This window comes from Centrocercus urophasianus, unplaced genomic scaffold (assembly GCF_019232065.1).
Source record: "Centrocercus urophasianus isolate 14NV4802_14NV808 unplaced genomic scaffold, USGS_Curo_1.0 seq_23, whole genome shotgun sequence".
Lineage (NCBI taxonomy): Eukaryota > Metazoa > Chordata > Aves > Galliformes > Phasianidae > Centrocercus > Centrocercus urophasianus.
Window position 1 is genome coordinate 16,433,529 of NW_024884789.1, and position 17,842 is coordinate 16,451,370.

Here is a 17,842-nt window from a genome sequence, read left to right on the forward strand (position 1 = left end):
CCTGCTGCTACGCAGTTAAAGATAAATTAACATATAGACGACTTCTCGCACACATAGGACAAAAATCTGGACTCATCTTTTATCAAAATCTTTGGTGTATGAAGTTAAGAATCAGCATTCCACAAAGGTAGAAAAACTGCTTCAAAGCACTCTTGTCCAGTCTGTGAGAATGCTAGTGTAACTTCTGATGTCAAACTGGATTAGGGTGGCATTGGCCTGTTGGAGAAAGAAGCATCTTCTGTCTTTTCAGGAGTGTCAGCTATTATATATGAATCCATATTTCACACTTGTTAACGATATTTAACTGCACATCCAATTTCCAGAGGCATCTATTTGGCTGCCCCTGTGTTTCTTGCTTGGTGCTTATTGTTATGAACAGTAATTTTCCTTGCAGATGAGATCTTGAAAGTTTCTGGGAAAGTGCTGAAAGTTCTTTTACCATAAATAAAGCAAGCTTTATCATGGCAGTGATCCTGAGGACATAAAACTGTGAACAGTGACTTGTGTGGATTTTAAGTTACTGTTGATAGACTGAGAAACACCATGTCGTTAACGCTGAGCTCAAGGGAAGCTTTTGGCTCAAAGATGCACATAAGAAAGAGTGATGTCACACAACATTTGTTACTTAGGCTGGCTTCCAAAAAGTGAAAACTTGTGTTTCACAGAGGCTTATTATGTATAAAAGACATGAAACTCAATACTTCTGCTCATGACCAATTTCAACTAAAGGTAAGGGTTCTGTAGGGTTTTTTTTAAGTCACCTTAATGACTATGCTTGAAGTGGTGACCTCTGCTGTTTGAGCTCTTCCATATGCATCTTTTTTAATGCTATTTGGCAAGTTAGGAGATGTGTAGATCTTGTCCAGGCACTGGATGTGCTGTTTCTCTTCAAGTAATAGTTGAGAATGTGAGTAGCAGTCAGGTGTAAGCTGTGGGCCTGTACGTGTTTAGGGAAGGAATAGGATTTAGGATTGGTACGTAGGGAACACCTGATTATTTTTTTTCTTTGTCAGTTCTGCTTCTTAAACTTTGTAATTTTTCCAGTAAATTTTATCTAAAGCTGTTCTCAAAAATTAGACGCAAGGGAATTACTGTTGTAAAGTTCTTTTCATTTGTAGCAGAAACTGTACACATTCTAAGTGTTCAGTGGCAGCTGAGCCAGTCTACTTGATCTCTCTGAGTTAGCAGAATCTTGTCTGTTTTTTCCTGTGAACTACTGGCACTAAATAACTCCACATAAGAGAGGAAGAAATCTTTCCTATTCTACTGATGCTTTAACTTGGAGAAGAGATTGTCTGCAGCTTTGCAGAGAAAATAAAACAGCAATATTCCTTTTGGAGTTAGTCAAATGCGGATCTTCTGTTCCTGTCCCACTGCTGAACTGAAAAAAAACCCCAACCCAAACAGCACATAACTCTATGTTCTGCAGAACATTCAGTATTTAAGAGCTGCTTTGCATGACACCAAACTGATCTTGCCATACAGAAGGATTTTAAGACACATCTAACCATAAGCAATATGGTCACATACTGTTTCTGTTTAAACTTAATATGTTTTATTAGACTTTCAGCAAATACCTTTTGAAATTTTCTATTTTTCTGTATTTATTACTTGGATGTATTTGTCTTTACAAATCAAGAAATGAGACCACTTGCAGCCTGAATGGCATTGTCTGCTTACATTGCCTAAATTTCAGTGAAACTGAGAAAGATTTTTATAGTGTCAGCATTCTTCCTTGGTGTGGAAAGCCCCCTAAAGCTGCAGGTTTCCTTTTGTTGTCTTCTCTTTTTGTCTCCATTTAGCAACCACTGCCTTTCCTTTTCATTTTTTTTCCCCCTCCTCATCTAATAGAACTGAAATGAATGCCAGTGATTTCTTTTGTTTGACAACAGCAGATTCTACTTACATAATAGTTGATTCTCGTGCCAACACACTCTTGCTGATGGTGGTGCATAAATAAGGTCAGCTGGGAACAGGGAGCAGTGTATTAAACTGCTGCTGGGGAACCGTGATATTTTTGTGGGTCACCAGAAATAGCTGCTCTGGTTAAATTATTTCTCAATGGACTTCTGAAGCTTTACTCTTAGTGCTTAAGAGCTGACAAGTGTAGTTACACCGCTGACCCAGGAAAGAACTAACCCAGTAGCACTAAAATGTGCTTTTTGCACTGCAGAAACATGGAACTTCTAATGGAACCCAATCTGTAAGGCAGCAGCATCTTGCTTAGCATCCTAAGGTAAAGCAGTTTAAATCTGCATAGTTCTTCCATGAGCTTTCTTAAAGGGTTTTCTTAGCATGACTTTCTGCAACAGAAATAAACTGCCTGAACATTGTCTGTTTTTCCACACTGACTACAGCTCTTTTGATATACTTCATTTCCTCAGTAGAGGGAAATAAATAAACCAAAACCCATGCCATTTATGTGCTTTTTTTGGAAGAGGGAATGATTAAAGCTTAACGGACTGCTCTGACTAATGCCAAATGCAACCAGAAGGCTTGTAAATTTCGTTATATATTTTTTTGGCCCAGGTCCATAGGTTTTCCTCTCTCCTTGGCTGATGTGAAGGTTGCAGACAGTGACTGTACTAAAGATTCCCATAGGAAAGTAACACACGCAGTTCCAGTTCTGCATGCTCCTAGCAGGTTAAAAACAGGATTCTGTGGCTCACAGCTCGGTTTTAGAAGTTTTTAGGGTTTGTGGTTTTTGTACAAGTTCAGAATGTCTATCTGCCTATTTTACAAATGACTTTTTTCCCTTGGTAGTATCTATAATCCTATTCTTGTTTGTATCAGGAAATAGCCCTAAATGTATATATAAGGTGAAGCAAGAATTAATCCTCCTCTGAACATTGTGATAGCTCTAAGAACAAACTACTTGCTTACTGGGAATGAAAGAAATCCCTGAACTAGAGTCATTAACTCACATCTGTAATGACTTGCTGCTGCTTGCTTTTCAGAGGTCTCTCTCCATGCAGTGTATGCTTCACCACAAATACTGAGAGCACCAAATGATGGTGGAGGAAACTCATCTTCTGCAGTGCTTTTGGAGTCACTTTAGACTTCATCTCATTATTTTGTGTGAATTTCCTTCTTTTGTTGCTGTTTTACCAAATAATTTTTGGTACTGCAGCCGAGTTATTGGAAATGTTTTGGTGGGGCAGTTTACTGTAGTGAGGTGTGGCGATGTCCCTCTGATCAGAGGGATGACAGGCAATCTGGTATCTGTGTTTTAAAACTGCAGTGACTTCTGCCTGCTGCCTTGGATAACTCAAGCGACAGCCTGTAGTTGTGTTGTGGAGGAGTGGGAAGGCCGTAAAAGAATGTGCAAAGGAGGAAAGCTGAGGCTGCAGGAGTGATCATTAGAGACGTAGTGCAGCAGGCAGCTAAATCAGTGGCGTTTGCTGTGATCTCTGCACAGTTAGGTGAGCTCTGCTGGCTTCTGAGTGCTCAGTTCTGAAATTGCAGCTTTCCTGAAGTTGTTTATCTATTTTAGAATGATTTTTATTCATGAGTGCGTATCTTGTCACTGAAATATCAATGAAGGTTAGAAGTGCTTCTGTAAAACATAACGCCTGTATTGGCTTGGGCCAAAGTTTTCCATTGCTGATAACGAAGGCTTTGTTTCAAAGCAGTGGCATTTAGCTGCCATCAGGTGTAATGCTGAATCTCCCTATGCTTCCTCTTCAGTGTCCTCCAAAAGCAGTTCAGAGGATGTAAATTAAGCTCTTACACTAAACTTCTTCAGTTAAGCTTGTTAGACTCCCTTCTCTTGGTCACGGATTGCTGATCTGTGGTCTACGGGTTCCTGAGAGGATCGAGACTAACTTCAATGTTGCTGTATAAGCAGTGGGCAGCACAGTGGGAAGCCACCCCTAGGAAAAGGGGTCACAGTGGCTAGAGACAGTCTGCTGAGACTACCTAACTTCTTTTTAAATACCAGTTCTGTTTATCAGCAGTTACAATGGGAGTTCAGGGGTGCGTAGGTGTGCTATGTTTTGCTTTGTAAATCACTACAGCACAGAAGATGCTTACAGGTTTCATGTGGTTACATGAACTGCCAACATTATATACAGAAATTCAGTTGCTTGATTTGATGGAAATAAAAATGCTGGGAGGAAACTAGTATTCCAGAGGTTGTGTTTGACAATCACAGTTGCTTTTACGTTATTTGTATTTAGGGGCTGTTATTCTGTGAAGAGATTAAGCAAATTCTCTCTTTCAGAAAGTAATATAGCAGATGAGGCAAAGGTACTGCTCAGCTCTGCACTGAGAAAAGCCCAAATCTTGGCAGTCCTGTGTTGCGCTCCTTTGAACTCGACATGTTCATGACAGTACCATAACACGAGCGTGAAAGAGCACAGACATTTTATGTAAAGTGGTAGTTAATGCTGCATTGTATTATCTCTTTAAATGCAATTCTTCCTTTTTCAGCAAATAAAGTGTATAAACAGTGTTAATTTGCTTTATAGGAGAGGCTCGCTAATACATATGTGCAGACTGTAACCATATCCACTAAGGCTGCAGTTGCAAATAATAGCCTGTATGTAAACATCCACTGTTTTATCATGGAACTGTATTCATTTCCAGTTAAAGAAGAGTAATCCCTTCCTTCTCTGTCTGATTCTACAGTGTATGCAGGGCCTTCAGCAAACTGAGCTTCTCTCGAGTCCTGTCTTCATGCAGATTTTGTGAAGTCGGTTGAAAGGAGTTGGCTTTATTTGCATATTTAATTACAAAACACATTCTTCATGCTTACCCGTTAAGAAAAACTAGTGGAATTGAGGCAGTCTACATAATTAGAGTGTAACATGAAAATGAATAGCCTGAAAGAGCAGTCTGCAGATTACAGTATGAACCTGATCGTATTATCTGATGTTACTGAGCAGCAAAAACAAAGGAGTACGTGGAGGTCTTAGTACCAATTAACTGGCTTTACTATTAGGAGTAATTGATGATTAATCCCTACTAAGAAATAATTTGATCCTACAAGCAAGGTATACATACAGCTGCTGATTCCGGGCAAACAGGGATGACATTTCAGATGTAAGGCCAATGGTTCTAGCAGGATCAGATTCTTCCACAAATAATTCTAACTTCTGTCCAAAAATAATTTGTCTGTGGATGTTCATTGTATCCAAAAGAAAATGCTAGGAACTATTTATTTCTTTTAATGGACTCGGAGTAGGAGAACAGACTAGTCACTCAGGGCTTCATATAGAGACTGAACTGAACTTTATTCTGTTGTGGTGTTTTTTTTTCCTTAAACATGAAACAGTGCTGATGATCCATATGTGTTGGTCTGTCTTCCAGTGGAAGTGCCTGAAGTCCAGGCAGCAGCAGAGAATTGCATGGATCTCATGGAATAATGTTCCTTTGGAAAACTGGCTTTTAGTGAAAGCCACTTTACAAGCAACTTTAAAACTCAATGGTGTTGGGTTTGATATCTTTTTTTTTTTTTTTTTTACCTTGTTTGGAGGTTTTTTCCGTGTTTTAAATCTTGTAATGCTATTTTTTTCCTTGGCATTTATGTCAGAAGTCTTGGATGTGGCCATTTAGGCGAAATATAGAAGCGGAGTAATTATGTAGCATGTAAGATTTAGTGTCAAAAGCTTTCCCATTAGCTTTGGAATTGAAAGAGTAATGTAGGTATTTCTGATCACTGTGTTCTTCTAAATAAACACATGAATTTCTTGAGAGGAAAAAGTACAATCTCCCTATAGAGCTGATGGAATTGAGACAGAATGGTTAATGCTAAGGTCACAGAAGTTCAGTGCTCAGCATGCATGCAGAATGTATGCAATCCAGCAGTTGTTGATATGAGAGGACGTGAGTTACCTGATAGCTGATGTTTGTTAATTTGGGAATTACTGGCGTATTTTAGAGCCTGTTGTGTTTTGCATGCAGGTCACTGAAAGGTTTTACTTTAGTGGCATATCTTTTGTTGCAAGACTGAGGAGAGAAGGCGTATGCTTAATTCTCAGTGGGATGTCAAGTAATTCTAAACTGAGCTCTAGAAGAGCAGAGAGCATTTCTGCTCTGGTTGCATAAATGTGACATGTCGTGACAAAATATTTGGTATGTTAAAATTTGCTTTGCTTTTCCTCTGCACAGCTGTTGATGTCTTTTCTCTTTACTGCAATAATAATATTACGTTTTCTGAACTTCTCACACTTCTTACAAAGCTGGTGTTCTGTAGTAGGTAATTCCCAAGTCCTGTACCTTGTTCTCATGCCAAATGAAAGTAAAATTCTGAGAAAACAGTAAAACCTGGCATGCAGAAGCTTTAATTAGGATTAACTTTGGCCTTCCTTCAGTGTGTGTGAGATGAAGCCAGAAGTAAACTCTGTGTGTATTGTGGATCTGTCTTGGAAATCAAAATGCCAAGGAGGTTAAATTCTTTATGGAAAAATATACCTGTCATTTTACCTTGATGAAAAGCTTTTACTATAGCACCTCTACCATGTAATGGTTTGTATAAATATTAAAGTGCTGCTCTGAGGGGAGCGTCTTGTTTCTTTGCTGACTAGAGTACTCAGGTTCTAAAAATCAAATACAAGTAAAGAAATCAATGTATTGTTACTAACACTGAAGTAAAGCAATGTCTTATGCAAATAAAGCTGTTTGTCAGTATTATTTTTTGCTCATATGAGTCTCTTGTTTGTTTCAGGGTGCAGTCTCTGGGTCGGTTCAGGCTTCAGATCGACTTATGAAGGAACTCAGGGATATATATAGATCACAGAGTTATAAAACAGGTAAAATACTTCAGATTGTTTGAACGATTTCTCCTAGCAAATACTTCCTATTAATCTTTTTTGTTCCGTATTTGTATGTGTATATCTATAGATATTAAAAAAAATACATAGATACATTATATATATTCTTACTGTATAAAACAATGCATTGATTAAGTAAAAGGAAGTTAGGATGTATATCCTCTAATATGTTCTTTTTTGTTATGCAAACCTTCACACCACAATTAACAACAACAACAGGACTGTAACTATGGGAGTACTCTTAGGGTGAGATGGCTACAAGGAACATCTTAAGATGGGGAGTTGTGGAGTTTTCAGAACTATCTGAAATTCAGCTCTCCTGGTGTATAGGGCAAAAGCTGTGAGCATGTCCCAACGGGTGACACTCACACAGTATGCTTTGAGGAGTAGGAATTTGTGTTCAGTATCAAAAGGCTTTGTTATTACACAGTGTTTAATTTTAATTATGCTCCTGTTAGTTCTATTATTTTGTGATGGTGTTTATCTGATCCTGACCTCCATATGTTCTTTGAAGTAGGGATACAAATGAAGAGAAAATTTTGTCTTTTTAAGTTTGTTTGGATAAGAAGCATTGATTAGCTTTTAGGTAGGTGGTTGGCTGTTCTCTTTGCTCCACATACGGGCTTTGTCTAAATTAGCTCAGCAAAGGAAACTGCATATTGAATTATCTGCATATTATTGTACAGTAAGCAGAACTTAGATGCATTTCAATCAAGTTGTGTTCCTGTAGGTCAGTTCAATAGCGAGCTCCATCACAGCTGCCAAGAATGAGAGGCATCTGGTGCAGAGCAGGATGAGAACAGGAGGAATGCTGGATTAGAAAGTCAGCCTAAACTTGAATCCTTTATCTTCTATTTGTCTGATTTGCTTCCCTAACCATTAGAATGCCACCAAGTGTGTACGTAGTTCTTTAATGTGTATATGTAAGGACAGATTTGAAGAGGTAGTAGGCCTCTGTTTTGATCAGTGATGTTCACTTCTTATATAAACAGCTTTAGGTGCTAAGGTACTGTAGCTGGTGGTAAAATGTCCGAGCTCTAAACACAGTAGTAAACTCCTGTTGATCTAATGTAGCCTAATGCTGTCAGGTTTGATCACAACAGCTTGCCAGTAAACCTAATCACTGTCTATCCAGTAGAGAGTGGATTAAAAGGGTTAGGAAGAGCCTAGAAATGGTTCTTCACTTAAATCATGGGGGATACTTTACTGCCTGTGTGTGGTCTTCAGAGGTTGCTTTTAGGGGCACAAGAAGGATGGTGTATAAGAAGTCTGACTGTGGAAAAACTGTATGGCCCTTAATAGCACAGATACTGCTGGAGGGGCAGCCAGGAGCCCCTGTAGTCACAGAATGGCTTCATTTGGACAGGGCCTCTAAAGATCATCTAGTTCCAGCCCCTGTGCTGTGGACGGGGTTGCCTCCCAACATATCAAGTTGCTCAGGGCCCCATCTAGCCTGGCTGTGAATGAGTGCAAGAAAAGAAAGTTGATGCACTGAAGGATGAGTTCAGTAGCTCATTGGTTCATGACTTAGGAATGTCTACAAAGATTGCAACTGAACACTGTGTGAATCTCTAGAAGCTGTAGAAGTCCAGTGGGAGAATTCCCAGGTTCAAGAAATTACAGAAGCTTTCTAAACTGACACATTACCAGTATAAGGGATCCTTCAGACACCCTGTGTGGTGTTTTTGAATCACTACTTCAACTATTTCTTTAATTCTAATATTCTATTCTATAGGAGGTTGTGACGTTATTTATGGCAAGAGGCATTACTGCCCTCTCTGGCAGAAATCTGTGCAGCTAAATGACATACTCTTTTCTCTAACAGTGTAATTCCATACCACTTCTCTAGCAGTCTGAACAGAACCAAGTAAGAATATCTTGTAACTGCACTGTGTCCCAGTCAAGGAGCTGTCTTGTTTGCCTGAAGTTGTGCAACTCCTCCTGCTCTTCAAATCTCCCTGTATAAATAAGTGCCTGATAAGAATATTTGTTTCCCTGAGCAAACTGGAAATAACTAACTGAAGTGGAGGTTGATACTGTAAAGCTGATGGTGTTTCAAAGCACAATCACCGTCCTACTTAATCCATTTATTAATTTTTTCAGTAAATGATGCTATTTGTTATAAAACACACCTGGATTCCTTCCTTATGGCTTCTCTTAGTTGTGGGGCTCCTGTGAATTTAAGTGTCAGTTTCTTCTTTTGTGTGTAACTCCTATTTTTATAGCCTTGTTCTGTGTTCTGTTGTGAGATAGCTGTCACCATCTTAGCAGGGGCATGATTAGATAATGTGATCTTGGTTCTGAGTACTTGTTTAAGTGGTCATTTTCCCCATAATTTAAACTAAACACTAGCAAAACAAATAAATAAATCCAGCAAATTAAAACACTCAGCTGTATTTCAGACAGTGTCATTAATCTTTTGGATAACAGGAGTCATAAGTCCCCCAAGAATTCTCTTGTTTCTAAATGCGAAATTGGGGATTTGGTGAGTTCACAGAGAAAAAACTCTTAAAGGTATCAAATAATTTTGAGAGGATGGGGAAGGGAGAAGGAAGCACACTTTGTTTATAATTAAGTGAAATAATTTCTGTTGATGTCTTTAGTGGTTTTGTTGTTCATATAATAGCTTTTATCCAGAGATTGTGTAGGATTTATCTGGAGTTAGTCAGGTTGCTGTAAGCAAGAAATGGCCTGCTTTCAGAGAGGCTGTTTTTCGTATTACTTTTTGGTCTCCTCACTTCTGGCTTGCTTCATGGGTCTTTGTGCTTGCTTTTTTACTTGATTGCCTCTATGGATATGGATATGGATAGCCTCTTAGTGGAATAAACAAACATCTTTAAGTGAGGGGAATCCATCTTGATTCCTTCTTCTACTTGAAGAACTATCAGAAACCAGTATGTAGAAGTTGATCAGGTTAGATTAATTGATCTTGAGTAATTTTTTCCCCTCTTACTGCCTCAACTGAAAAAAACAAAGTATCTGAGCTGGTTGCAAATAACAGATCTTGACTATTTAAAAATGAAATAATGACAACAAAACTCAACTGTAGGTAGTGCTGTTTAAAGTCCCCTGTATGAAAGCAGTGAGCAACTGTGTCACTGTTGCTGTTCATGAGCACACACAAATACTACTCAGCTCCTAATCTGGATGATTAAAAGGTTGGCCAAGTAGCTAATCTTTCTCTTCGTACCATCTTCACATCTGTCCTGAGCTGTGCACATCTTTAAAGAACCATTTTACAGCTGCTGATTTGGTACAGTGCAGCTCTTTACGACCAGCACAGGTTACTCCTGTGGTTCCAGTCCATGGTAACCAGCAGAGTTGGAGGAGCAGCACATGAGTTCTGGGTGGCAGTAGGGCAGCCATTCTTTTAATGCATCTTTCATGTTTTCTCACTGCTCTGTTCAGCTGTTGGGAGTGTGCTTCATCCAGTGCAATGTCATCTTCTTGGGTTTCCACTCCATACACTGGCTGGGGTGCTGTCCCTATTTGCCAATGCTGTGAAGAGAACCTGTGAAATATAATGCTGCATGCTTGAGCTGTGTGATAAGTGTTTTTAAAAAGCGTGTTGGTCGTGTACTAGGATTAAAATATACTGGGTTCTAAACAAGCTGGAGTCCTACAGCTATGGAAAGTTTGAAAGGAAACTGGATTGAGGGGAAATGGTTTTGGAGCCAGAGAAGTATGTTTACTTGAGCAGGTGTTTTTTTTTAGTTTTCCATATAGAAATGAAAGAACTCTTCCTTTGTGGCTGCTCAGTAGTGCTTCTACTACTGAGGAAAAGATGTGACTCAGTATCTTACTCATTGCTTACATCTACTGACAGTATTTGTACTTAAAGAATGAGCTTATACTACATTTTGCCTTTTAAAAATTGTAGTGCATAGCTAATTCTATCTAATATTTCCACAGGGATATATTCAGTGGAACTGGTAAATGACAGCTTGTATGAATGGCATGTTAAGCTTCTGAAGTAAGTTCTTAAACTTCTTTCATTTTTCTGAAGAATCTACTAAAATTGCTGCACAAAATCTGCTTTGGAATGAGAAACTCTAGTCAGAACCTATAAAATAATGTGTGGCTACAACTTGGCCAGATGGAAATGCATACAGATATTGAACTATAGTAAAAAAGTAGGTAACAAAAAATGCAAAAAAAAAAAAAAAACAAAACCCCTCAGTCCTTGCACAGCCAACTCTCTGTATTAGCACAACTTTTATTACTTTTCCACCTTCCTTCCAAAGCTGCTCCAAAATATGAAATGTCAAATGGTGAAATCAGTTGTCCAGAAGTTTTGTCTGGGTGGACTTGTTTGTTTTTAATTTCAAGAAAATACAAATGCTGGTTTCCTTTAAGAGATAAGAAGGAACTGTTTTAGTGGGATTAGTTTAGCAGGCTCGTAGGACTGAAATCTGGAGGTGTAACATAATGATGACTTATTACATGATTGTTTTTTCTAATATACTGCTTTTCACTTGTTTGTACTGGATATGGATGATCTCCAAACCAATTTAGAAGAAAGTGACTGCTCATATATTGCTGTGTCCAAAGTATAATACTTTAATTCTGAAGGCGTTATACTGAATTTAGTTCCAGTAACAGGATTATCTGCCATCATCCTACAAGGTAACCTGTAGGAAGGAAAAGCCTATGAAAACCAGGTTTGGTGGCTGCAAAAGGAGAAGAGATGGGAAAAACTCCTCTAGTTCAGCTACATCATGGGGCACAGATACAGAGACTTAAGTTTGGTCAGCAAAATAGCTGATGTGTCTGTAGGAATTGTTGCCTTGTCTTGGTGGTAAAATCTCTATGACTTTGTCACCAGCTGCTGAGTTTTATTTCCATCTTAGTGTCATCAAAAGCATATGAACATTTTGAAGCTGAAACTAGCAGGAAAATAAATCATTCCCTTGTTACAGAAGGACCTCTTGATGGAGTGCTTAGACAGCCAAATAATGTGCAGTCCATGAAATTTCTTCTCAAGTACTGTGAGCAGGTTTGGTTTTCTGAGGAGGGAGAAGCAATGGAATGCATGCAAGAGATGACTTCCAGAATGGCTAGGAAAAGAGATCCGGGGCATGGCTTTAAACTGAAAGAGAGGAGATGCAGATTAGATGTGGAGAAGGGATTCTTTACTCAGAGGGAGATGAGGCCCTGACGCAGGCTGTGCAGGAAAGCTTTGTGAGTCCCATCCCTGGAGGTGCTGAAGGCCAGGCTGGATGGGGCTTTGCTTAACCTGATAGTGGTGGAAGGTGTCCCTGCCCATAGCTGGGGATGGAACTGGGTGGACTTTAAGGGCTCTCTCTTCCAAGGCAATCCATTCTGTGAAGGCATAAAGAATTGTGTTTATTCGTTCCAGCAAAAAGTGTTGGTAATCAAATGACCTGTGTGTGCAGACCACGGCACGCAGGGTGTAAATGTCACAGAGATGAACTCTTTTGCAGGCAGAATGTTATTGTTACTGGAACAAGTAATTCTGAACTGGTCTGGTGCTGGTTATGGCTGGAATTGGTGGGTTGCTCAGCACTGAAAGACTTATATTTTTTTCTCTGAAATAGCTTTTGATTTGTGAGATAGAGACGTAGGGCTCAGGTGACTTTGAAATGGGTTCTCAAGTTTGTGGCTTCATATGAATTAGAGGGTTGGACTCTTATAGTCCCTTTAACAACATCTGTTGTCTTGTTTACAGCCTTTTTTTTGACAAGTCTCTTTCAAAACTTCTGGGGTGGCAGTGCTCGGGTTGGATTAATCCCGCAGTGTCTGAACTAACACCCAGAGTGCTTGCCACCAGTATTTTGCAACAAGTGGTGGAATTCTGCTGAGAGCAGACACTGCTGACTTCAGTGCTTTCGCAGATGCAGAGCACGTTTAACATGTGGTACAGAGCTGCAGTCGTGTGCTCATGAAGGGCTCACTGTGCTGAAGGCAGATCAGTGCAGCCTTTCTCTTCACGCATTTCTTCTAACAGGACACAGATCTTCAGTGAGCTGAAGAGAGTTAAAATGACCGATTTTCAAATAAAAGCTTATTTGCTATCTGTGTTCAAATAACATTTGATAGTGGTGGGAGTGTAATGCACTGCAACAAGCTTTCATGGAGATCTCATGGGAAAGTGTTTCTTGCTCAGGAGAGCAAACGTTTTCTTGTGTTTAATTTCAAATTACCATTTGTAATCTATAAATGCATGAAGGAGCTAAGAGTGATCACTATTTACAGGTAGTGAAAATACTAACTTAATCCAGGATTCACCCTGCTCCTTTTATAGGGTTGATCCTGACAGCCCCCTGCATAGTGATCTTCAGGTCTTGAAAGAAAAAGAAGGCGTGGAATACATTTTACTCAACTTCTCTTTTAAGGTATGTGTCTATGGGAAGAAATGCAGGGGTTAGACTTGTAGCCAACTGTAGAAACTGACTAAGGTACCCTCAGCTGTTACGTGGGTGAAGATAGAGTAAAGTAAAGTGTAACATTTAAGGAGGGGAAAAAAAAATGTAGCTATCAGTGTGGCACTAAAACTTCCCACAGGCTTCTTGTGCGCCAGCACTGTGGAAAGGTGGTTTTTACAGAAGTGAAAAATGTTACTGCTTTAAATCTGATTTGCCAAATAAGGCTACAGAAATAGTTCCTGGTTAGGAAAAAAACAGTGTTACAGCATAGTTCTTAACCTGTTCTTTGTTCATGTATTTCAGGATAACTTCCCTTTTGATCCTCCCTTTGTGAGAGTAGTATCTCCTGTGCTCACAGGAGGGTAAGTTGGAGTTGCTTTATAGAATTCTTACTTTGTGATAAAACATTATTACTTGAGATTGGTTGTCTGGGTTTGCAGGGAACATTTTGAGACCAGCAGGTGAACTTAGAGATATTTTCCCAAAATAGCAGCCATGAGCTGCTATAGACCTTGAGTTTGGTGAAAGGCTCAGCATGATAAGGAGATGTGCTTCTCAAGTAGCATAAACAGTGGGCAAACAGCTGAGTGCTTTTTCCAGCTTGATGCAATTCCTTAATTTGAATTTTAAGCTTAGAATTGCTGAAGTTGGGTCCAGCATTGGAATTCTCCATCAGCCATGATCAGCCATTGAGAGCTGATCTCTGAAATTTTTAACACAATCGTACTTCTCCTGTTGTTCCACATAGCAGTGGTTTTGTGTTGTTGCTTTGAAGGGGTCTTTCTTGTCTGTATTGGTAACACTGCTGTAAACTTATGGCTAAAAACTCCTCAAATGCTAAACTGAAAGTATTAAAGTATTTAATTGGCACTGTGCTCCAAGTTATCTAAACCTTGGTTGAAACATTGTGTGCAGTGTCTCCTGCAATGCAGCCTCTCCTCTCACAGCTGGTGGTGGTTTTGATTTGGTTTTAATTGCTCTTCTTTTCATTTCCTTATAAATTACATACAAATGGACATTGTTCAAATGCACTGATCATAGCAGAGACCACCTTTTAGGAGTGGTAAATTCAGCCTCCTCAGTCAGGTTTTGTTACAGCCAGGCACGCTGTGCTGAATGCTATATGCTGAATGCTATATGAATGACTGCTGAATTCTATAAGCACACGACATGATGAAGTGTTACTGAAATTGAAATATGTTTTAGAGGGAAAAGAGCAAGTGAAGATTAGCTTTAGCTTGTTTGCAACTAAATCTTGGTTAATAGTTGCACTTACATTGTTTGAAATTGTGTCGATATCCCTAACAGAAGTGGTGTGGATTTTTTTTTTTAACTGCATCAGCACATCCATAGTGTGGTGACAAAACGCAGCACTCCTCTTTCATGGTCTGGCTACTGTGTAAGCAATTGTGCAGAATAGCTGCATTGCTGATTTTAACTGTGTATGTGGCCGAGGAAAGCAGTTTCTTTTGTCTCGTTGCACTAATTGACCTTCCCTATGCTATGGCTAACTAGCTGCCATTGTAGGTTATGGCTGAAGGGCATCTCAGTTGTATGTGGAAAAATCCAATTGGCCTGAGAGAATTTGTGCTGTGAATGGTTTTGTATCTTACCAATTGATATCAAATATCATTTTCTTCTCACGTTTATTTCCAGATACGTCCTAGGTGGAGGTGCATTATGCATGGAACTTCTTACTAAACAGGTGAATGCCAACTCTTCTTCTCACTACAGAAGTGCCACAACTAACAGTGAAGGGTGTATTTTCAGTAGAAGGGCACTTGACAGTAGTAGCCTTGATTCCCTGTGTGGAATAATTTCCATACAAAACATGCCTTCCAAAGCAGATTTGCAAAATGAGCACAAGAAGCAAGTATATATATCATTTATTTTCTTCCTCCTGCAGGGCTGGAGCAGTGCCTATTCAATAGAATCAGTCATCATGCAGATCAATGCCACTTTAGTCAAAGGAAAAGCCAGAGTTCAGTTTGGAGCCAATAAGGTAAATGCACTGCACGTATCAATTGCACAGATCGTTGTTAGGCTTCTTCCATTGCTTTGCTGACTTGTGTAGGAAATATTTCATGACAGAATTGTCATTGCAAATATGTCTGCATTTTGATTTGTCTGTCACACGTGTCTGGTGCATGTGTGATCATTTTCTTGGCTGTTAACTATGATTTTAAAGAAAGATAAACATTTGAGGAGGACAAGCGTTGGCTGGGCAGGGCATTTAAGTAGATGTGTACCTGGGGAAGAGAAGGGTGGATTCAGAATTGGAAACCAGAAAGATTTGGGAATCCTGGCTGTGAGAAGGGCTACAGATAGCCTTGCTGCCACGTTTGTGTATGCTGATGTTAAGAAGTTCTTCGTTGGATTAAGTGCCTGCCAGTTTTCCTGAGAGGATGAAAAATACTGCCATGCAAATACTCCTGAACTTGAGCCCTTCAAAACTGATCTAAATCATAATTCAGTTCAAGTGTGTGTGTTGCTAACAGATTGCAACTTGCTCTGGAGTTCTAAATGCTGTTTTCAGAAGAGATGTAAATATGTCAGTGAAATTGACTCACTTGCTGGTGTTTTATGTGCTGATTCAAGGGTTGTTTGGATTTTTTTCCTTTCAGAATCAATATAACCTAGCAAGAGCACAGCAGTCCTATAAGTCACTAGTACAAATACATGAGAAAAATGGTATGTATGCCTTGCATTTCTGTTCTTGTATGCAGAGCATCCTAGGATTTTGATATTTGGCAGCAATCAAACTGCCAAACCTAGGTGCTGGAATGCCTTAGGTTGGGTTGGGAAGGCTGGAGATGGTGTTTCTGCTTCTCATCTTTAAGGGCTTGTAGTCTTTCTAATCAAAGTAACTTGACCAATCATCTTTGCAACTTCTCCAGCTTACATGTTCTGTAGGTTCCTATTGCTTTTCAAAAAGGAGTTGAGCTTCCTTTTCAACTAGCTGACCTAGTAGCTTTGTTGTTACTGTAGCTATTGGAGTGTATGTGTTAGTGAAGCCTTGGATGGAAGGTTGTCTGCCTCTTTGTTTTCATGTGGCAAGCGCTGAGAAATAGTAACCAGTGAAGATGGTTGCTGGCTTGTCTTTGCACTTCAAAAAATAGAAGTCCAAGTGCTGGCTGGGGAATGGGAGATGGATTTTTTTCTTCTGTTTAAAGCCAGTTATGTTCTTGTGGCTGCTTAAAGCAAATATTAACGTGCTTGAGGTATAATTGCATTTGTTACGGCAGGCCAGAGATGACCTGAGGCTTTAGATGGTTTGAGTGAGTTATGTGCTGTACAAAAGCAGTCAGCAGAGTTGGTGCCCTGCTCTCCTGATGAGGGAATTAGTCCCAGCTCTGCCTTCAGAGATTAGTGTCCTTTGGGAACTGGTGTTGCTGTGAACATGACGTGAGTGTATTTTGGTGTGATGAGCACCTCGGTTTTCCCACTTCTAAAACAAACAATGCCTTCTGGACTGCTAGGAAGAAGATCACAGAAGATTTTAAGATGCTTTCCAACTTCATGACGTGTTGATCTTGCCATTAACTGAATCCCTTGCTTTTTTAGTTTGCAACAAAAGCCAGCATGGCTGTTGACTTCTAGCTGCATGCTGGCCACGACTGCAGTGTTTGCTGCTGCAACAGGAGCTGTACGCAAAACGTTCACAGCATTTATTGCTGCTGCAAAAGGCATCTTTGTTAGCTTACTGCTCCTACCAGTTCTCTAGGACAGTAAAAGCAGGGCCTCTACTCACTGTACTAAGACCAAGAGGAATTTTTACTATAGTGGCTGGGAGACTTGAGGTTGGAGATCTGGAGGTGGTCAGAAAAGGCCATGTACACTTGATCCGATATGATTCAACATGCCAAATGCTATCAGGAGCCAGAGTTACTCACCTGACATTTCTGCCACCCATTCAGAAGGCAGCTGGTAAGCTCCTCTGAGCAGAGCCAGGGCAGTGCCTAATGCGTTTCTCTGTTCTCCATAGGCTGGTACACTCCTCCAAAAGAAGACGGTTAATACCGAGGACTGTTGTATATCTGGACCAATGCCAACAAAAGAGCTCTTTTTAACGTTTTCCAACACAGAGACTCGAGCTATGAGTGCCCCTATAACAGCCGTACTGAAGACTTTAGCTATTAGATAAGTTAGTGGATAATCTGTCAACTGACACGTCGAGTATAAGTTGCAGCCTTACCATTCCGCTCTTCTTAGGCATCTTGGACTGAGCAGTCTGGGCCTTTGCTGTATTTGTTCTTCATGGATTAAGCATATTTGGGCCACTCCCTCCCTTCTCTCTTTTTTAATTTGGAAGTGTAATGCTGCAGTGGGCTGCTGCGTTCCCCAGGAGCGTTCAGCAGGAGTTGGTCACACTTCTTACCTTTCGCAGGATGCAGAGCGCCGAGACTTGAGTTGTGTCGTTTCATTTGAAGTCAGGAGGTTTAATATGTTGTTTAATACTGTTATAGGAAATGTCAGACCTTGCAAATCACGGTAGTTTTTCTGGTCTAAAATTACAGCGTTTGTAGTATTTCCAAATTAATGATATAGGAAAAGCACATGTATGTTAAGTCATTAAACATTTTCATGGCTGGATGAGAATACGAACTATTTTTTGGAAGAGATGCTCACGGTCAGATGGTTTTGCCCTCCTCCTCTCTGAGCAGTGCAGGCGGTGCCGCTGCA

At 39.9% G+C, this 17,842-nt stretch overlaps 1 protein-coding gene across 1 annotated transcript in view; it reads left to right on the top strand.

Moving 5' to 3' along the window:
• UBE2Q2 (ubiquitin conjugating enzyme E2 Q2) overlaps nucleotides 1-17,758 on the top strand; it is a 35,418-nt gene extending 17,660 nt beyond the window's left edge. The window contains exons 6-13 of the mRNA XM_042824428.1: nucleotides 6,668-6,752; nucleotides 10,686-10,746; nucleotides 13,039-13,129; nucleotides 13,463-13,521; nucleotides 14,816-14,864; nucleotides 15,066-15,161; nucleotides 15,784-15,850; nucleotides 17,145-17,758. Of these exons, the coding sequence (XP_042680362.1) occupies nucleotides 6,668-6,752; nucleotides 10,686-10,746; nucleotides 13,039-13,129; nucleotides 13,463-13,521; nucleotides 14,816-14,864; nucleotides 15,066-15,161; nucleotides 15,784-15,850; nucleotides 17,145-17,176 (540 nt within the window). The 3' untranslated portion in view covers nucleotides 17,177-17,758. The remainder of the gene's footprint in view (nucleotides 1-6,667; nucleotides 6,753-10,685; nucleotides 10,747-13,038; nucleotides 13,130-13,462; nucleotides 13,522-14,815; nucleotides 14,865-15,065; nucleotides 15,162-15,783; nucleotides 15,851-17,144) is intronic.
• The last annotated feature ends 84 nt before the right edge of the window (nucleotides 17,759-17,842 follow it).